The 22,252-nt window shown below is 35.6% G+C and overlaps 2 protein-coding genes and 1 long non-coding RNA gene across 3 annotated transcripts; 2 read left to right on the plus strand and 1 right to left on the minus strand.

Annotated features, from left to right (window-relative positions):
• Nucleotides 1-1,422: 1,422 nt before the first annotated feature.
• Nucleotides 1,423-6,402, plus strand: LOC119839384. The gene is made up of 9 exons (XM_038365653.1): nt 1,423-1,484; nt 2,059-2,171; nt 2,585-2,737; nt 3,535-3,761; nt 4,161-4,255; nt 4,958-5,035; nt 5,391-5,513; nt 5,931-6,034; nt 6,288-6,402. The coding sequence occupies exons 2-9, from the start codon at nt 2,059-2,061 to the stop codon at nt 6,400-6,402; spliced, it is 1,008 nt and encodes a 335-aa protein (XP_038221581.1). The 5' UTR covers nt 1,423-1,484.
• Nucleotides 6,403-6,693: 291 nt separating this feature from the next.
• LOC119839389 lies at nt 6,694-9,659 on the plus strand. Its single transcript, XR_005288246.1, has 3 exons — nt 6,694-6,853; nt 8,450-8,585; nt 9,415-9,659. It is a non-coding gene; the product is annotated as an uncharacterized LOC119839389 (long non-coding RNA).
• A 394-nt stretch (nt 9,660-10,053) lies between these two features.
• LOC119839388 (40S ribosomal protein S21) lies at nt 10,054-12,034 on the minus strand. Its single transcript, XM_038365660.1, has 4 exons — nt 11,933-12,034; nt 11,793-11,851; nt 10,685-10,876; nt 10,054-10,095 (listed from the first exon to the last, which is right to left on the minus strand). The coding sequence occupies exons 2-4, from the start codon at nt 11,840-11,842 to the stop codon at nt 10,086-10,088; spliced, it is 252 nt and encodes an 83-aa protein (XP_038221588.1). The 5' UTR covers nt 11,843-11,851; nt 11,933-12,034; the 3' UTR covers nt 10,054-10,085.
• Nucleotides 12,035-22,252: the final 10,218 nt, after the last annotated feature.

The raw sequence follows: 22,252 nt of genomic DNA on the forward strand, positions 1-22,252 counted from the left end.
CAACGCCTTTGTAAATACAAAATGTATTTTTTTATAAATGTACGCGTAGGCCAGCTTTTTATTAGTTCCTAATAAATTGCGAAAATAAATTAAAAATTAGCTCACCGCCTAGATAACGTTAGCGTATTTAAAATTAACGATTTTTTTATATTTAAGTGTGAATCCATCCCGATGTATAGTTATGTTATTTTTAGTGCAATATGGTTGTAGACCAAGAGAACATGGGCAGGTACGGTTCGGAATTAATTGTATAAGATTGTTGCTTTATTAGATGTTTTTTTTATTTCTGTTATATTTTTTTTAAATAGTGCTTTGGGATATAAATACTCGGATGAATATCCTCAAAGTTCTTTTTAGTGTTACTTCTCGTATCTCTTTACAAAATAACATTTTACTATAGACTATATTTTGATTTCATCCTTATATTAATAAAATGTATTAATTAGATATTAAAAGTATTATTTATTTTCTAAAAGAAAAAAACTCCTTACAATTGACAAGTGTGTGACGTCACCAATGTTTAAACTACCCTGCACTCCTAACTTTATAATTATAATGCAATATAAATATTGATCCTTGGATTTTGATATTTATCGAGAGAGAGTTATGTTAAATTCAACTGAAGAAAATAATTCTTTAACAGTTTAGAAAGAACAAAATTCTGTGCTTGCAATGCGATCTTTTAGATATGCTATCCTGCTCGTACTTGTTATTCCATACGTGCGTTTCTTTCTCGCACATGGATTAGTAAACTTGACAAGCCAAATGTATAGTTTGTTCTCTCATAGCTTTGTCCCTTTCTCTCACTAGGAAAAATGTGACAAGTGAGAGCTCACATTTTAACGTATTAATGCTATCACGCTCTAGCAAAGCGTTCTCTATATGTGAGAAAGAGATAAAACTATGGGAAATGTTATAAATTAGGCTAAACACTTGAAAGTAGACTTTGTAAAAATATGTACAGCTATGAACAAATTAATTGTAATGTTAATTATTGAGAATAATACAAATAACTTGCCAAAGGACTTTTATTTTATGCCCTTACCCTTAATTCTATACTTCCCTTTGGTACAGTGGTTAGTGTAACTGATGACTCTTGGTTTTGATATATTTATTACACAGAAAGATCACCAGCTACTTGTAAATAAAGAGAACCGATTGTATCTTTGAGACCTCACTGTTTTATAATAAAATAAATAAATTAAAAGAAATATGAAAAAATATTTTACTATCACTACGGTAACAACCACTAATTGCCTTATTAGTGACTGACACATTTATCGCCTGACGCCTCTATCTCTATATCTATAGTAATTTGTGGCTATGCCCTTACCATAAATCTTTTAAACCTATTTAATATCTATTATCTTGAATGACAATTGACATCAAACAGCGTATGAAAAACACACGTGTCAGTCACGAAGCGGGAATGAGGCTGTCAGGAGAGTAACGCTCTGGTTTGTGGTTCTCCACCACCATATCAGGTAATGTCTGCTACCGAAGCTGCAGAGTAACTGAGCTGATCTCTGGAACCGCTTGTTAAAATTATTTCCGTGTTGGATATTCTGCGGCAGTATCAGTGAGGAATGTAAATGATTTATTCTTTTGCCTGCAGATCATGTCTGATAGATAAATTTCCCGATGTTCATAGGATCTACAATATTTAAACACTTATATGGAGGTGTCTGATATGTGCCACAGAATTGTATTTAATAGAAAGGCGGATGGTATTAGGGCAGTTAGTGTGAGATGTTGAACAAAACTTACTCACACTGGGGTAACGATTAGGGTATCTCTACATCTGAGATGATTTTTTTGTAACGTAATGTTACCCAGAAATCATCAGTATATGTGCGTTGCATGGAGGTACGTTTTGCGTTAAACATTTACTGAAAAATAGTAGATGAACTATATTGGTGGAGACAGTGTTTAAATGTTATCGCTCCGTAGGCGAAAATGTTTTAAATTGCCTTAATACTTAATTGCTGCGAAACAAAAATTTGCTATTAATTCGGGGCTTTAGTATCAGTATAGAGTATCAGTGGTGGTTGTCCTCAGATGTCAGTGACGTCATCAGTGTCGGGCGCGGAGGGCGCAGAGGGCGCGGCGGCCGACATCATCGACCTGGATCGCTACATGCGCGCCGCGGTGCGGCCTTCCGCCGGACGCAGGTAGTTTTATTAACTGATAGACTATTATTATAATATAGAGATTGGGATAGAATAATGAGATTTATTTATACTGTACCTGCGTATGATTATTTGCGGCCCTTCATTATTAGTAGTTAATCCATAGACGATAAATAATTTAAATGGAACATTTAAGTTTGAATTTAAAACTCACTTTTATCATCGAGGCTCATCCCGGCTCCGTTCGGATATCAAGATTCCTGTTTTATCCCAAGGGAGCATTTAATCGGGATAAAAAGTATTCTATCACCAAGTCAGTACAGTAGTTTCAGCCTGATCGACGGACAAAGATCCAAACAAACAAACATTTGATATATAAGTTCTGTCATATGTTGTGCATACACCAAATATGGCAAACCATAGTTTATATGAATACATGATAACAAAAATATCAGAGGCGAGCGTCTGGTGGTGGACGCGGGCGCGGCGGGCAGTAGCAGCGGTTCGGACGTGCCGCGCCTGCCGCCCGCCGCCGCATACAAGCGCTTCTCGCACGACTCTGGTGTCTCCGACGGGAGCTATGTCCGCCGCAAACAGAGGCCTAACAGGTATGTAGCGACAAGTTTCTGAATCGCGCAAGCGAAATTTCCGCTACAGACTTTCCAACATCATTCATTTGCGGTCTTACCGGCCGGCAGTCGTATAGACTGGTTGAGGATCCTCCATTTTTCGATGGAGGAATTCCACCTTCCTTCCTCCACGGTCCACATGAAGCTATCGTATCATATGTATAATTTATGTATTTTCATCAAATAGGACTTACTGCCATTTTATTATCATAACTTTTTACATTATACCAAAAAAAATCCAAGGCTATCTAGCTAAAAACATAACAAAACTTATTTATAATAATAAATATTACATAAGTGCTTTTGAGAATGTAAATGTACACACATATGTCGATCGATAACTGTAAGAAACAATTATCTAGTGATGATATAATACTATAATAATAATACTAGGCTTTATCCTAATATTATAAATGCGAAAGTTTGTAAGGATGTGTGTGTGTTTGTTGCTCTTTAACGCAAAACTACTGAACCGATTGTAATGAAATTTGGCACGTTGACAGCTGGACAACTGGAATAACATATAGGCAACTTTTTATCCCGATATTCCTATGGGATACGGACTTACGCGGGTGAATCCGAGGGACGCAGCTAGTTTAAAATAAAGCACTTGCATTAGATGTTATTAACATTTGATCATGATAAATTATGTTGGTAGGTACGGCTTTGAGAGCTTCTTTTATATTATGCTTTGTGTTGTATTTTAAAAGTATGTGACACATAACGTTTATTTACCGCTAAACTTCTAAAGAAATATTATTAAACAAATATTATAGACGCCCAGAGCTACGGCCTCGTGAATCAAGTCGCCATTCATCATCTTCCATACGCGAATTCAAAGCGGTCTGCGAGCGGGCGCTCCGCGAGCAACAGGAGCAGATATCGCGCGTGGCTCAGCTGTGTGAGCGTCTCGCTCAGCCGGAGCGGGAGCGGCCTGAGCGAGCGGGACACACCGAGCGGGGGCGGGACGGGCCACCGGAGCGCGACCGAGCCAGACGTCCGAGTAATAGAGTTATTGGAAATATTAATCTGTCTCTATGATTATTTAAGTTACATTTTCAATACACATTCTAAAATAGTGTTGTGGCAAGAAAGAAATGCCACAACGAGTTTTGAATATTTATCGTCTTACCACAGCACGATCGAAAATTTGCCCTCGAGTTATAAAACCTTTGCATATGTATTAGTGCACATGTTAGTGACCGGCATTGTGGTGAACCAATTATAAATGTTCAGGACGCGTCGCGGCCGTTTTTCATTAGATTCACATTGCGTTGTGGCTACTTGAACTTTAACTGAAAGCTCAACGCATTGGGAGCAATTTTTTCGCTGATGAACGTCTTCCATGAACGTTTACGATGTTTGAGCGCAACATGTACTTGTATAAATGCTATGGTAACAGGTCGCAGCGGGCGGTCCCGGGTGCGAAGCGAGTCAAGCGACGTCTCCAGCACCAGTCAGAGCTCGCACGACCATCGGAGAAAGGATAAGTTCAGTGTAGGATGCCGTTTAATAAATTTACTGTAAATGCCAAAGCCTAGATGGCGTATCGATCGCACTATGTGAAGAGAAACGTTACCATTGGCCGTATTAAATTTTCATCTTGATAATTGATTCGACTTAAATGTGTCCTTACTTGGTGTAAATAGAACTGCAATAAAAATAAATCTTCCTGTGTGTAAATAGGTATCATTTCACATTTCTTTTGTGTAAAATAATTTTTAACTCATATATTATACTAGCGGTCCGCCTCGACTTCGCCCGTGGTACATATAATAACACTATAATACTTAATACTAATATTATAAACGCGAAAGTTTGTAAGGATGTGTGTGTGTTTGTTGCTCTTTCACGCAAAACTACTGAACCGATTGCAATGAAATTTGGTACGTAGATAGCTGGACAACTGGAATAATATATAGGTTTAACTTTTTATCCCGATATTCCTACGGAATACGCCTTCCTCAATAAATGGGCTATCTAACACTGAAAGAATTATTCAAAACGGACCAGTAGTTCCTGAGATTAGCGCGTTTAAACAAAGAAACAAATAAAGGCTTCAGCTTTATAATATTAGTATAGATTATATTCCTATTTCCCTTAAAATTATTCACATAATGAATTGCTAAATGTATCTGGTAAATAAATTCTTAAATAATGAAATAGTTATCTAATAATGCTAATTGTTTAATCCTTCAGTCAGACTCATGCAAAACATACAAGATCATAATGACAAAGCTGGACGAACTGGGTCGCGCGTTCGCGGCGCGCCGGCAGGTACGGCTTGCTTTATCATCCACCATTTAAAACATTTTTAAAAAGGCTTACTTGACTTAAATACATGTCAGTCAGTCAATGTAAGTGATTTTATGAACAATTGGAACGAAGTTCCTTATCGCGCGTTGTGAGAGGGGGCTAGACGGAAAAAAACTCACGAAAAATTGTAACGACACTTTTCTATAGCCATTGTAAGCTGTGCGGCGTGCGAGTGTTTCTCTGTCCGTCTCCCTCTCTCTTATAGAAACGAAAGAAACTTCGTTCCATCCAGGTGTGCCTTGACACCTCTCTATTATTTTATAAGTAACGCTTCAGGTTTCTAGATAACTGTTCCACTAAAAAACTATTGTATCAGTTGTCACCCGCAAGCCCCATAGCGCGCCGTCCACCCTCATCTGCATCCGTGTCGGTGTGCGACAAATTCGTCGCAACGGAGCCCGACACTAAAGCTGGGAGGAGTTTATCACCAACGATACAAGTAAGTTTGTGGAGAAACTATTTGACAAGAGTCGTGGGAGTGGTGTCTTATTCAGTTAGCATGTAATGGCCGTTCTCTTCTGAAATCAACTGTTACATTTTTATTTATTTTTTATGCCAAAGCGGGCAACTGAGATAGTGGTTCGCCTGATGGTTAGCAATCACCAACGCCCTGAACATTTGCTAGTGCAGAGGAAAGGATTTATTACTGGTGAGAGTTGAGGAAAAGGACCTTCGGCTCCCCCACTCACCGTGCAAAACACAATAGCATACTATTATATCAACTCCGGTATTCTGTGGGGGTGTGGTATTTCCCAGGTGTGAGCTGACCCAATTCGTGCCGAAGTGTGCTCGACTTTCACGTAAGATATATTATATATAGTTCGGTGCACCATAAAAAGTTTCAATTTGACTGCAGACGGTGTACACAAGCGCGGTATCGGAGCGGCGGCGGCTGCAGACCGCGCGCGGCGCCGCGCTCGACATCGCGCCCGCCAACCGTAACAACGTTGTTATACACAGGTTTATATTATACTTATCAATATTTATGCTAGTTTTATATTTCAATAGCTCTACTCGTTCACGATATTTTTTATGTTTTTATACTTAGTGTATGTTTTTATTTCGCTTTGCATTACAATAATGACTTTACCCGATGCTTTTACTAGTTAAATAAATTATTATTGTATATTCTATTGTAGACTGGGCAAATTTATTCCTTTCATGATTTCGAAATTAAAGAAATGGAATTTAATGAGCTACCGGTTATTTGTAGCATAGTGAAAAGTGACTGCACTTCAGTGTGCTCGGCCAGAGATCTCAACCAGTGCGGGTTCGACCTCAACGATCCTGTGCATGTAAGAGGCAAAATCACTCTGTTTTTAGTTTAGCTTTTATTAATTTTGCTGGTTACCTTTTGAGCTGATTACCTGGAATTATTGCTTAGTGATAACTGATAAGGTCGCCTATTACACTATACATTCAATATAAGAAATAATTTAATAAGGTCCATCTATGTTTAATGTAATAGTAATATAAAAAAAAATATGACTAAATAGAAATGGACTCTAGATATTATAATGATTTACACAAACTCGAATTATTTCATTTCTGCAAGCACCACTAACTCAAAAAACAAATATTAGCACAAGACTAAGATCCAACTCATGACTCGTCAGCTATACGCGCAAGCGAAGCGCTTAAGCCCGCTCACGTCGCACGTCCCGTTCGAGCGGCGCGCGAGCTCGGCGCACGTGTCGCGCGGCCGCTCGCTGTGCGCGCTCTGCCGCGGCTACTGGCGCGCCCTCTGCCAGCGCCTGCCCGCTTACATCACTAGAGACTGTTAGTTGCGTTAATAAATTGTTTATTTGTGCATGCGCGTTTTATTTGTTCAATCATAGATAAGTATTTTTTTTGTCATAGTCGGCAATGGAGCTGATGGGTCGCCTGATGGTGAGCGCTACCACCGCCCATGAACATTTATAGAGGTATAAGGTCCATTGCAGACTTTACGACTCTACAAATGGATTGCCGACTTTTTGGGAAGGGATTAAGAAAGGATTGACGAGAGGAATAAAGGAAAGGACTGGGAAGGGAAGGAAAAGGATATGAGCCTCCGGCTCCCCCACTCACCGAACGAAACACAGCAGAATGCTATTTCACGTCGGTCTTCTGTAGGGGTGTGGTACTTCCCCGGTGCGAGCTGGCCCAATTCGTGCTCGACTACCATATGTAAAAAAGTAGTGCTCATTAAATGATATACGCATGCTACCTAACTGTATCCCGCGCATTCATTCAAGTGGTACCCGGAAATAGAGGTGTACGGTTCTTATGTAAACCAAAGAGAATGAGCGACGATCTAGCACATAAGATTGAAGTAATACATTTGTTTAACAACAAAAGTACTGAAATAGGTGAAAAGTCTAAAGCCTTTCTCAATAAATGGGCTATCTAAAACTGAAAGAAATTTCCAAAACGGGCTCGTAGTGCCTGAGATCAACGTGTTCAAACAAATAAACTCTACAGCTTTATAATATTAGTATAGATTTGTAAAACTCATCTATAAATAAGAGCAAATTATTTTAGCATTTAATATCTTATGTCGATACCATGAAGGTTTTAATTATAACTCTTAATGTTCGAAGGAGTTTCTATATAGGATCTGACAGAAAGCGAAAATGCTGGCGACAATAAAGAACACTATGTCGAGCTTCTGACGTGACAGAAGAACAAAAGAAAAATTCCATCATGTTACAAAATTTACTGTAAATACCTAAAAATAAATATGAAATAACAATATGCAGGCAGAGGACTATACACAAAAAATCAACTCCTGAATAAATATGAAGAAAGAACATTTTGGGATATTTTGCTTGTTATATTTTCTATTTCAGGTTTGTAATTGCCTTCTTCGTTCACTCTCACTTACGTACGGTTTACTTAAATTTTCGGTATACAATAGAAATCTAAGTCTCAACTTTTTATCTCTGCCGGTCGATATTGAGAATATTTAATATCTTTATCAATAAGAATTCCACTCTTAATTCCTACTTAACTCGGTTTAATGTTTTATTATTTACACGTATTAATTTAATATTATCATTTAAAATTTAGAAAAGAAATAAAGAACCATTCATTAATTTCACTGTAACATGTTATAAGCTACCTAAGCCTTATATTTTTATAGAAAAAAAAAAACAATAACTACCAAAATATATAAAGAGTATCGACGAACGTGCTTCAGGTGGGTCTTCGAAAGTGCTAGTCTAAAGGAAGCAATACGTTTATGACACTAAATATTGAATGCTCACTGACGTAATGCTAAATAAATAACAATAGTCCTATAGGAACTAACATGTCTATAGTGACTTCACCAACCAAACCAAACACCTTCGACGATGGCCCATTTAATTGTGACGTTAATATATACCAACACAGGTGGTGGGCACGCTAGCTTGCAAGCGCAAGCCGTCGTGTCGCCCGCCGCGCTGTCCCGGCGGCTGCAAGCCCAAGTACTGGTGAAGTGGCTCTGGGCTCTGGACTTGCTTCGGATTCGACGATATCGAACATTATGGTAAGTTGAAATAAGGCTAATACTTTGGAGCAGTGTAGGTGCTTCAAAGTATAGTTAAGTAAGTGTATACGTTATTTTCAGGAACGCCACGACGTATTGCGAAATGTTTTTAAATGGAGCTCGCGAATCCAGTAAATAATTTGCAAACTAGCTAAAAATCTAACTGATTTCGCCCGTTACGTTAAACGAAAATAAATTAACAATTTTACCGCCATCTATCGGTATTTATAAGATTTAAAATGAAAAATCATACAATAGCATCATCGATTGTACTTATCAATAGGAGAGCACCGTTGCAACATGATAAAAGACAAACAAACGTTCTTATATTTGTGAGAAATATTCAGGCTACTTTTTCAAATTCGAATAGGAACCAACCTAATTAACATAACCCAGAACTAAATTTTTTTGACCGCCTCCTTGGTACAGTTGGTTAACGCGTGAGCGTAGAACCGAGGGGTCATGGGTTCAGTTCCCGGTGGGGACGCACAAAAAACAATGTCTCGTTCTGGCAGGACACAGAAGGCTGATCACCTACTTGTCCCTAAAGAAAATCGATCAGTGAAACGGATGTACATCATCTGCCCCATACCCCATTAGGGGACACGGGACTTCTTTTTAGAACTAAATTTTTAAATTTTATGCGACTCGTAGCGGTAATGAAAATTGCGGTAACAACAGATATTTCTTGTCCTAAAAATTTTTCGCAAAGTTAACAACAAATGTATACCACACTGTCTTTTGCACTATTATGGCGATTGGCAAGGCCTTTGCTGTTATATTTGAAACTCAGAACTAACTTTATTTATTGAAATTGTCAACTCTACAGTTGGTGCCAGGCAACCTGTGCTGGTGGATAGCCTGGTGTATCCTCAGCGTGCTGAGTCTGGCTCAAGGTTGTAAGAAGCGAACTATTTGCCGCCCACCGCCGGACGGCCGGCCCGGCTGCGGCGGCCGGTGACGCGCCACAGACTATCCGCAATCAGTGTTGCTATCAAAATAATCGTTCAATCTCAGAATAATCATTAAATCTCTAACCATTCAATCTCAGAAAAATAATTCAATCTGTATAAATCATTCAAATTTACCCCTATGGTAAGGTTTGCCTGCGTTACAAATAATATTTGCTACTTCCTGATGGCTACTCAGGGAGTATATTATATTTTTTGCAGTACCTGTGGTCATATCAGGACAAAGCATATATTTTATTTTATTTCCAGTTGTGCTACATTACCCTTGTTGTACTGATTACAAATATAAATGCATTATTATATAAAATAAATCTTGAAGTAGGTACACCATATGATAAAAAATTTGCAAGAAATATAATAATGCTATTTAAATGTCTATATCAAGCACTATTTAACAATTATATCAGTTTCAATTTATTTGATGTTAAAATGTTGAAAGTGTGGACTATTTAAAGATATAAATAAAAGAATTTCAAATGTTTTTTTACTTTTTTTTATTTTTCTTAAATAATACCCTTATGACATTACATCAGTAGTTCCTGAAACAAAAAGAAAATTATTTTGTAATATAGTTTGGATGAACAAACAAAAATTTCATTTGAGCCAATTCTTTGTCATAATTTTAGTAACAAAATGCTTTATGAAACACAACACTAATTATGTACAGTACAATCTTGATAAAACAGTGAGAGTACAATGCTGAAACTTGGCAAATTGTAAATTGTTGAAGACAAAAAAGCACTCACAAAGTCAAAAAAATTCTAGTTTTTTTTAATTGACTGCATGTTCTATTTACTAAACTAATATATCAAAATTGAACAATGTTACTTGCTAGGCTATGCCCAGTTTTTAACAGGATTAATAAAGTAAAACAAGCTATGAAACTAGGTAAATAGTACGTAGATTTATAATGCTAAAAGAATTTATAAAGTTGCTTAAGGTAATTTTTAGTTTAATAATTACAAACAAATAAAAAAAAAATTCTTCTAAGCATTAAAGAATTTAGATGTACCATACTATATACCGTTGTATATTTGTCCATGCCCAATAAACAATATTATTATTATTATAGATGCAAAAGCATATTTATTTATGCTTGTACAACAATAACAAATAAAAAGTACTCACTTGATCAATATGCCATCCTTCTTGGTGAGCCTCACTATACAGTCGTCGGACTCGCCCATCCTGCGGATGGCTCCGCAGATGACGTACATCTTGGAGGTGTCAGCGGCGCGGCCGGTCGCCGGGTCTACGTCCGCGATCACCAGCTGCACGGATGCATGGTCCTTTGCGTGGATCAGCCGGTTACTGGCCGAGCTGGAAGGAAATTTACACGTCAGCTAGTAGTTACTTGTGTTTGATCATCATTATCTAATGTGGTTAAGAATGTGTCAATCACTTTTCAATTAAAATAATCAAATTAAAACTGCTGTCTATTTAAATGTAAATTGAGAATGTTATTCATAAACAAGCAACCTTTGAAGTCATCTGAATTGGAAAAGTCACTTGAAATGTGATAAATTCAAAATGCATGTACTCAATTAAGTCCATCATAGTTCACTTTATCTTTCATTAATTTTTATTTTGATTACAAAAATGCTATAATACTAATTTCAAAATTACTGAAGCAACAAAATAAGATCAATTTGTAATGGACTTAGATTATATACAAAACTAGACGTGCCCCGCGGTTTCACCTGCATAAGTCCAATTGTCCAGCTGTCTACGTACCAAATTTCATAACAATCGGTTCAGTAGTTTTTGTGTGAAAGAGTCACAAACACACACACATCTTTACAAAATTTCACATTTATAATATTAGTAGGATGATCTCATCAAAATAAAAACAGCAAGTCTGATGACTAGTTGGGCCCACTTACAATATATATCATTACCTTAAAACACAAAAAAAATACTGTCTTCATATCATTATTATTTATACCATCAGGATGCACATATGTATACATTTTTAAGTTAATATAATTATCGAAGTAGTTTCTAGAACCATTAGAAAATTAAGTTTTGACCACATTTAGGACAAAAGTATTGTTTGTGAAATATACGTTTGGTGTTTCTATTGCACTTAATATCGCATTGTACTATGATTTATTCTCATTATTATCAAATTTTATAACAGTACAATAAAAATAAATATCAATTTAAACAATTTACAATCATCATCATCAAACATCGAGGATATTATTATAACCTAAAATCTGTAACATGCACTTACCATTTCCTGGGGCAGTACAAGTCAACGAATTCTCCGGCGTCGTTCTGCATTTTGTGTATCTGAAATATCAAATTTCGGATAATTTTAACCACAATCACGCTAAAAATATGGAATTATATGAATTTATCCAAAAATATTACCGAAACAAGCACGCGAGGCACTCAAACGTCAATGGCGAAAAGAACTTTTTTAATTTTTTGACATCTGACTTTTTGACAGTTGTTGTTGCCAGTTGCCAATTTCGTATTCTGGTACATATATTAAAAAGAAACTTCATATTGCATTTAATTTTTTTAATAGAATTCTACATCGAATCAAATTTATAAGATTTATTTTCAGTAATCTCAACTTTGTCTTTTAAATTCTCAACATGATTCTAAGGTGGAGCAAATTAACTTTGACATTTTGCTTGTTACGGTTTCAAGACTGAAATAGAGATTGCATGCGCTATATTTTTATGTTTATTATTCTTAACTTCACCTTTAATAAAAAATTAATAATTCAAATTAACTTAAATCTAAAGCATACATTTTAAACATATCTGTTATAATATGTTTGTTTAAGAAATTGTATTGTTTTATCTCATTTTCGTGCTTCGGCTATTATGCTGGTGGTGGCCCATGTGATGGTTAATTAACGCCATCACCGTCCATGAACATTTTCAGAGGCCTACGGTCGTTTACAGACCTTACGCGTCTACAACTGCATTGCCAACTTTTAAATTGAATGGGAAAAATATAGATTTGACAAGGGAAATAAAGGAGGGAACTGGAAAGGGTAAGGCAAAGGATACGATCCAGTACTCATTCGCCGAATGAAACACAGTGGCATGCTACCATTTAACCGGTTTTTTGGGGGAGGGTGTAGTCCTTTCCCGGTGTGAGCTGGCACAATTCGTGCCGAAGCATGCTCGACTCCCATATGTATACGTATAATAAATCTGTAGAAAAGTCATTTTTGTACATTGAAGAAATTGAAAAAAAAAAAAATAGCCAGTGTGTGAAAAGATAACTAACAGAACCCATTTCCATCATTTTTGAAATTTTTGTCTGTTTGTCTGTTTATATGTTTGTTTGTGCCCACATCACATAAAATCTACGAATTAAATGCAGACAATGTTTATATACAAAAATTATACGTAACTTGAGGTATAACTTAGTTTTTGTTTCATCGAAATCGGTTCAATCTATCACAAGATATGATTAATTTATTGAGTTCAAGAAGTAAAATGTTACGTTACGAAATTCTGTATAGTACTAGCAACGACATCTTAAGACTAAAAATAGAACTAATGTTGATAGTTGAAATCCAAATCCGATAGATGATGTTGTGCAAAGACGTCATTTTCTGAATCGTGGTGTTAAGATTTTCCGCGCGAGAATGACCTCAATCGTGTTTACATGACCAATTGGGTTTCGTTTGAGGTTTGGTGTCTTAAAAGTTCTTGAGTGTGTCGTAAACGGTCTTTGGTTGCTTGGCAAATGATGAATGTTCTGAATTTGTCGAAAATAAGTATTGGCTCGTTCTTTGGTTTCGTTTGGTCATTGGTTTGGAGTACGAAGTAAAAATTGTATCTTATTTACTTCGTAATTTTAATAGCGCCAATCGTTTTACAGTTGGTGTTGCCAATTCGTTAATATTAGAAATGCGAAAAGTTTATAAGGATGTGTGGGTTTGTTGCTCTTTCATGCAAAAACTACTGAACCGATTGCGATGAAATTTAGTACTTAGACAGCTGGACAACTGGAATAACATATAAGCAACTTTTTATCCCGATATTCCTACGGGATACAGACTTACGCGGGTGAAACCGCGGGACGCAGCTAGTAAGATAATATAACTGCGTTCATTGAATATTAAGCCAATGCTTTGAAAGAAAAGAAAAACATTCTTTTAAAATTTAATTTTATAGAAAAAAGGAAATCAATGTTATCATATTCTCCCTATACTCTTATAATTATGTTTCCATCATATAGTACATGTTCTTGTTTAAAGCAAGCCTTCATGTTAAATAATACCTGTAATATAAGTCAATCATTAAATCCCTTTACCTGAAAAATCAGTGTCGTCCCCCCCTTTAGGCGAGCTGGGCACGCGTGACGTGGGCGTGCAGCGGTATCTGCGTAATGAATCCCGTATCGACGCGCTCGGGCGCGCGCTCACGTAGCGCGGACACTTATCTAAATTCTATTCTGATTTACGGATCTGATTAAGCTTTTGTTTACTTTGTTTTTTACCAATTTTACGTTGCAAGCATCGTTACTTGTACTATAAAGGGGAAAGAATTTTTCTCTAATCTAAAATTAAGCTCGATAAATATTTGGCCGATTAAAAAAATACCACTTGAAGCTTGAAGATCGGCGGCCCGTTTCCTTTTCCGCACCCTTCCCGTCTATTCATTCTTTCATGTTATAAATCCTTTTCTTATCACTTTCCCCTTAAAAGCTTATTCGCATAGGCATTGCCTCTACGAATGTTCGGATGTAGTGGTTACCATCAGGCGAACCACCAGCTTCGTTTCCACGCTTATCGCATAAAAAAGCTAGTTTCGCCAAGTTATTACATTTCAATAAAAATAACGAATTGTTTAAATTAAATCAAGTATCAATATTCCATACCTCTTTAATATACTTGTAATTTAAATCTGAAGAGATTGTCTGAACGCGCTGATCTAAGGAACTACTAGACGAATTTATTTTTACCAGTGGTGCGAAAGTGCTTCTATAAGAAGTCTAATTAAATAAATAAATGTTTGAGATTGAGTATACATTTTATTAGATATGCACGTGATGTCTTAGTGCTTTAGGCTATAGATATAGCTCTCCGGCATAATATACTAGCGAAGGCCAGAAGCGCCAGTGAAACATACAAAGGAACATTCATCATCCCGTATCACTAGAAACAATACTAATATAAGAAAACTTTCATAAACTTTTTTAATACTGATTTATTTTCATTAATTATATCAATATAAAAATAGACTTGGTCGGTACATAAATAAAAAAAATGACAAAAGTTTCACTGTTCCTTGAATTATAAACATTATTGCCCGAAGCAGAGAGTCTGTAACTCTGTAGCACGGACCCGTCAGCAAACATTGCCGATCGCGATATTTGCGCGCCGGCAAACAATTAAATACAATATGGCACACGTGTACGCCGATTTATTTTTTTAAATAACAACTAATTATTTAATTAGTATGATTAACTATTGATTTTAGAGCTTCATAGAGAATAGCGAAACAGTAAAATGGTATGGATCCAAACAATTTGTTGTTTGACACGATTCATAATATTATCTTCGCAAAAGAATAATACACGAGTAAAAACTCTTTTGGAAGTCGGTCAAAAATCATTTAATCACATCTAGCGTGGGACCGAGCCGCTAAGGTTGCCAACCGTACTAATAAATAAGTGTATAGTATTATGTTATCTGTGGTATTGTACTGTACCTATTATTGGACTGTGTATGTGTTTCACACACACACACACACACACATATCCTGTACTATCCTACCAATATTAAAAATTGTGGGAGTCGAACACGCTTCGGCACGAATTGGGCCAGCTCGCACGGGGGAAGTACTACACCCCCACAGAAAACCGGCGTGAAATAATAGCTTGCTATTGTGTTTCGTACGGTGAGTGGGGGAGCCGGGGGCCAAAATCCTTTTCCTTACCCTTCCCAGTCCTTTCTTTTATTCCTTTCATCAATCCTTTCCTAATCCCTTCCCAATTAAAGTCGGCAATCCATTTGTAGAGGCGAAAGGTCTGCAATTGACCTTACGTTGCAATCCTCCAAATGTTCATGGGCGGTGGTAGCGCTTACCATCAGGCGACCCACCAGCTCCATTGCCGACTGTGACATAAAAAGTAAAAACCAAGGTTTGTGAGGGTTGATGTTATATCAACTATGTGTGTGTTACAACTGGAATAACACACAAGCTACTTTTTCCCGATATTCGTACCGGAAACAGTACTAGTAAAATTATAAATATACCGTGGAGGAAATATAAAGTACTCGAAAAACATTTTTCGGGACAATAGCTGATCAATGTTAGAAATACTAATATTTTGCGAATAAAAATAGTTGTTTTTACAAAATATCAGTATTTTCCAATTCCGCCTTCAATTGTTAGAAGTAGTCCAAATTTAAATGGAAGAATGATAAGGTTTTTAATAAAAAAAAATAATCAAAATCAATTCACCCAGTCAAAAGTTACGATGAATGAAACAAAAAAAAAACAATCCAGTTGATAAACTCCTTTTTTGAAGTCAGTGTGTGCATGTAACCAAACGCGTCCCTGCCATAATTCGCCCTCAATATGCCCTTAAAGATATATATATTTTTTATTTTTCTTCATCTCCTTGGAATTGGATTTCCTATTAATTTATTAATTTTAAAATTGCCTGTAATAAAGTTCAAGATTTAGTCAGGGTTAAGCCAATTTTATTCACGACAAGAAATGAACATGTGCAAACCAATACACTTTTTATTCAAAAAACCTGAGTTAGCAGCCTTATAGCTAAGAATTTTTTTATTGTTTATTAAATATAGTGTGTTTACACGAAAAATTCTGGCAACCCTACGTGGGACTGAGTAAAACGCTCAAGGGTTAACAAACAATATAATATTGTTTGTCCGGTACAAAAACTTATAATAGCTACATTGGTAACTAATTTTATATTATTTTCTACAATTAATTATTAGAGCTATATTGATACTATTAATTATTTTTAGTCGATTTAATTGTTTGTTTAATTGATAATCTCGCTTACGCCTACCGTAGCTTAAGTTATTGTAAGTCTAATTATTCCTCGCGGTTTTACCGGCAACCAAAATCATGAACAGACTGAGTGAATCTATTTTGATGATGCATTTTTTTGTTTGAAACCTGGTGCCTTCCGTGTGGTCCTATTAAATTTTTTTTCTGGGTCTGGCCATTGGAAGGTATATGCTAAAAAAAAATAATTATATTTCAAAAATTCGTCGGTACAAAGCTAATCCGGTATTTATACTAGTTTCCACTAGGAGATCCCTAATGAGATGATCCCCTACTTTTTACAAAGTACGGCCTCACTGACCATACTATTGATTTCATACATGTATTTTACACACATACGTACCCGACAATAAATAACAATAATGATTTAATTCTTTGTTCACTTTGACAGATCAGTGACCATATAATAATTTCAAGAGTTTCTCTTATTATCCCCATTTGCTAAGGAATTATTTTTCTTATTTATACCGCAGTACACTCTGCATAGTATCTGAGACGATTCCGTTTATTATATCATTCGTGTTTTTTTGTGTTTTTTAAGTATATGTATTTATTTTAAATCAATACTAAAAGCTCAACGGTTCAAACAGAGGATTGAAGTTATTGAAATAAACAAAGAAAGAAACATTGATTGCCCATAGTTTTGTCTGATGGAACCGTGGGCCACAGCTAACAAACTAGATGACTGTTCAACGAAATAGCCATATTAAAAATAAATAAAACGTTAATTAATAGTTGATATATAAAGAGGGCTTAGCGAATCAATAACTCCGTCAATAGCTGGCTCTCTTCATTCAGTAGAAATATTACTGATTGCAGGAAGAAGCCTCACACAGCTATGCGCTATACAAATCAGTTTTTAATTTAGAATTTTATTCATTTTATTGACGGGGTTCACGGGGACACTAATTGGAATAATAAGTACAGGCATATAGTTCATTCTTTTTAATATATTTACAAGATGTAGATAAAAATTTTCTATTTTGAATGCGAGTTCGGAATTGGACTGGACTGCCAGGTGGTTTCATTCGCTTTAATGAATAATAAAATAATGCATCAATTTCAATATATTCGAAAAATATTGTCCACGTCAAAAGCCAATCGTTTTATCAGTTTTTGTCTGAAATGGCTGACCTTTGTCTACTTCGTGGGGCGTTATTGATCAGAAAGAAATTTGAATATATACTTATTATATTTAGCGAATACAGCCTTCAGATTGTCAGAATTAGACCAAATAACAGGCACCAGAATTATCAAATAGAAAAAAATAGTATACCCAGTCGTAAGTTCTGAGATAACAACCCAAAAAAGCAGTCGAATCGAGGATATTTTTTGAAGACAGACAATGATTTTCTCTACTTAAAAAGATTTAGAATAACAAAAATTATTTTTACATCGTTATATAATGCGAGGTTTGATTCAATATTTATAAAGAGCAAGTCATCACAAAACAAGTTATTTGTAAGCACAAAAGGTTCATAAGACAATCATTAGTCAATTAGTCCCGTACTCAGCGACACCTGCGCTTTGAGCGATGCTCTGCCATTTGATAGATTTCGCGTATATGACCTTGTGTGGGTTACCATTATAACTTTCTTTTTCTTCTATTTTAAGGGAATTTATTCAAAATTCTTATGGATAGACAAACTGACATAATTAGAAAATTGTAGGCAAAATTAACATATATATTTTTATTTCACGTGCCTGTTTGAATGAATGAATAAATGAATGCTTATTAAATAATGAACAATAGTATACTCATACACAGACAACATAAAAGTAGGTGGGGTTTTCTTTTTCATAATCGGCAATGGAGCTGGTGGGTTGAATGATGTTAGCGCTACCACCGCCCATGAACATTTGGAGAGGCGTAAAGTCGATTGCAGACCTTACGCCTCTACAAATGGAATCCCGACTTTCAATTGGGAAGGGATTAGGAAAGGATTGACGAGAGAAATAAAGGCCTCCGGCTCCACCACTCACCGAACGAAACACAATAGCTTGCTATTATTTCACGCCGGTTTTCTGTGGGTGTGTGGTACTTACCTGGTGGGAATTGGCCCAATTGGTGCCGAAGCGTGCTCGACTCCCACATACAAAATATGTATGTACGTAATAAAAAAAGAATCGAAGAAAAATCTCATTCCAACTGCATTTCTTTTTAATTTCCATACCATAATATGTGTTGTACTTAGGAAATATTTGTGTTAAACCAAGTCTCATTTTTATGCATACTCCAACAACGCAATTTGTGGCGCATTCTAGACCTGCGACTCCACAAGCTAAATGTTATTACTGAGCCAACTTTGTGCACTATATCTAAAACTAGCAGTGCCCCGCGGTTACACCCCCGTCGTAAATTAATTACATAAGGGGGCGTCAATAAATTACGGGAAATGTTTTCAAATCTCATATAACCTTACGATAGAGCGGCAAATATACTTTTAAATAGCATTTTTTACTAACCGATATAAAAAAATACTATTTTGGTCCTTTATCCAGATTGTATATGTTTAAGATTTAATGTTAACCATAATCGTAATACGATCACTAGAATCACCTGCAGAATATAAAAAAAAAACACACCTCACGTTATTCATGGACTCCTGATAACCTGTGGTCTTTCCTCGACAAATATATATTATATTTGAAATCGTTCTTTCACGCGAGAACCGCTTATCGTATCTGTATGGAATCTGGCACAGAGATAGATTATAGTATGGATTAGCACATAAAGGTTACTTCTTACCCGGGTACCACGCGAATGACGTGACGCGTTAAAGCTAGGAATATATAATATTTTTCAATAGTAATGTTGTATAAGCATTTTAATTGTTTGCAATTATGATCAAAACTTCGCAATATGATTGTCAATTAATAGTAAATAAATGAATATATAAAAACGGAGCCAAAAACAGTTTAAACTCGAGTCATGTGGTTTAGAACGCACGTGAAACAGAGAAGCAGCTAGCTAAAAATACAAAAATTTCTTATTTGATTAAATAATTAAAGTACCTATAATTTGAAGTATCAAATCGTATACCTACTCTAAACGTAAGCACAGGCTTCCGTGTAAAGTAGTTTCATTTAGGAAGCTTTGTATCTTACTTCTTATAAATATAACACATACGTATGTAATAAAATAAAAGTCTAAAAGGATTTTTTCTCTTTAAGTGTTAGGATAGGATGTGGACATAAGATTTCTTACAAATAATAGCGTTTCGTGTTGATGTGTTGATGGCAGAAATTAGTCGGAACGTGGTCCTGCTTCAGATTAGGTCTCATTGTGACAATTTGATGGTGGATTTGTTATCTTTTTTGTTAAAAATGATTATTAAATAACTAGCTTACGCCTTTTAGGTTCCTTTCAATAAAAGTCCATGAATCATACAGCTTTATTTATTGTTTAATATACAATATACAGTCAACAACTTAGCAAGTTACCTAAATAATACATCATTATTAATTATACATTATTCTTTCGAATTTGGTGCGATTTATTGGTTTAAAGAGCTTAATACTGTTGTTTGTAATAACGAAATCTGAAAATATTAAAAGATGTAAAGAAATATGTATTTACACATAAAAAGCAAGATGAAATCTCAAAAATCGGATCAAATTCGAAAAAAAAGCTTACGTTAAAACTTCCAGCCCAGTTTTCACGTAAGAAGTTCAATTACGCTATGAGCTAACCCATCAGGTATACCGGTGACTAGAATCAACAATTTAATACAAAATAGCTAAAACAATTATGTATTTATAATATTTTAGAAAGTAGAAAAAGTGGTCCGGTCGGTAGCGCATGATTGTAACAAAATATATGTGGAACTGCGCGTCAGCTCAGGCCGAAGTCCGAAGGGCTCTCCTGAAAAAATGGGCAAACTTTGACATAAAATATACACAACTAGCTGCGCCCCGCGGTTTCACCCGCGTAAGTCCGTATCCCATAGGAATATCGGGATAAAAAGTTACCTATATGTTATTCCAGTTGTCCATCTGTCTACGTACGAAATTTCATTGCAATCGGTTCAATAGTTTTTGCGTGAAAGAGCAACAAACACAAGTTTCTTCAAAATCGGTTTGACAATAACGAACTTTCATAGAAACTTTCATCCCCTCTTTCAAGCCTTTCTACCCTTTTTTTGCGATAAAAAGTATCCTATGTCATTTCCCAAGTTCAGTTCTATCTTCATACCAAATTTTATTAAAATCGGTTCAGTGGTTTAGGCTTGATAGCGTAACACACAGACAGATAGACAGAGTTACTTTCGTATTTATAATATTAGTAGTGATAGAGGCATATTCATACAACGTAGTATCACAGATTGATAAATAATTACGTGTTACCAGAGATAACGTTATACGTAATGAAACGTAGCGAATGTGGCCAACCAATATACGTAAATGGAAACTTTATTTATTTTTTTTTTATGTCACAGTCGGCAATGGAGCTGGTGGGACGCCTGATGGTAAGCGCTGCCACCGCCCATGAACATTTGTAGAGGCGTAAAGTCGATTACAGACCTTACGCCTCTACAAATGGATTGCCGACTTTAAATTGGGAAGGGATTAAGAAAGGATTGGCTAGAGGAATAAAGGAAAGGACTGGGAAGGGGAAGGAAAAGGATATGGGCCCACTTTAAAATATCTTCGTCCATAGCATTGGCGTAAGGCCTAGGAAGACTAGGCCGAGGTATCTTAGACGACAGTATCTTCCCACTATGTTTAGTCTAGCATCCATTGATGTTTCAAAATTATTTAATAAGTATTAAAAAATATTAAATACAACATGAAACATTTCAAAGTGTAGGTACGATGTTAAATCGATGGAACGCGGCATTTATTTTAATTGATATAACATTAAATGCAATCATTATAAAAATTCTGTGTACATTTCTAAGATTTCATGTTAAGTTTATTCCTCCCAAAACTGTGTCTGAATATTGATTTTGAGAATTATGTGAATTAGGGAGACTTGCTAGTGTGACTTACATGATGATCTACATATTCAAGTTATTATGTCGTAATCAAAACTCTATATACGATATTTCGAAATGCAATATTTTGCTTTAATTGAGTAACAATTCACTTTTTACTTTATGTGTAACCTATGTTTTTTTAGTGACAGTTTTTGTCAGGGTCTACAACATGACTTGTAGTGATAATTTCAAGAAGCAATGAATTTCAACAGGTGTCAGGTGAAATTAAATTGAACAAAGTTAAATCACGAGTTATTAGTCAATCAATTAATTCAGTAAACATCTCTATATTCCAGTTAAGATCGTGTTAATTGTTGAAGACATTTTTGATATATTTGATAAAGACGTGATGTTAATCTTAATGAAGTAAATAGATCGTTAGTGTTGTGTAGTATTATATTATCTATGGTTTGGAGCAAATATACACTGGTTGGCTTGTTTGTAAAATTGTGTATTTTTTTTATTGCTTGCATATAAACTAGCTACGTAATATTTTGTCAATTGGCGCACAGTTAATTAAATTTTTTGGGATTGTAATCGCGATATATTCGTTAAAATATTATCCTGGTGTTTTACCCTTCACACTTCGTAAGGAGCGTGGGTAATAGCAGAAATTTACATTTTTTTTCAAATATTCGTAAATTGCATTTAATGCTGTAGTAATAAAATTGAGAGGCTGCGTTCCACCTATACAAATT

The sequence above is a fragment of the Zerene cesonia genome, unplaced genomic scaffold (assembly GCF_012273895.1).
Source record: "Zerene cesonia ecotype Mississippi unplaced genomic scaffold, Zerene_cesonia_1.1 Zces_u014, whole genome shotgun sequence".
NCBI classification, from domain to species: domain Eukaryota; kingdom Metazoa; phylum Arthropoda; class Insecta; order Lepidoptera; family Pieridae; genus Zerene; species Zerene cesonia.

Bases quoted from the DNA above. Each gene is read 5' to 3' on its own strand.
- LOC119839384 (XM_038365653.1), top strand. From the start codon at position 2,059: ATGTCAGTGACGTCATCAGTGTCGGGCGCGGAGGGCGCAGAGGGCGCG. The intron at 2,172-2,584 runs GTAGTTTTATTA...CAAAAATATCAG, and splicing joins CGGCCTTCCGCCGGACGCAG to AGGCGAGCGTCTGGTGGTGG. The intron at 5,514-5,930 runs GTAAGTTTGTGG...ATTTGACTGCAG, and splicing joins GTTTATCACCAACGATACAA to ACGGTGTACACAAGCGCGGT.
- LOC119839388 (XM_038365660.1), bottom strand. From the start codon at position 11,842: ATGCAGAACGACGCCGGAGAATTCGTTGACTTGTACTGCCCCAGGAAA. The intron at 10,877-11,792 runs GTAAGTGCATGT...ATTTCCTTCCAG, and splicing joins TTGTACTGCCCCAGGAAATG to CTCGGCCAGTAACCGGCTGA.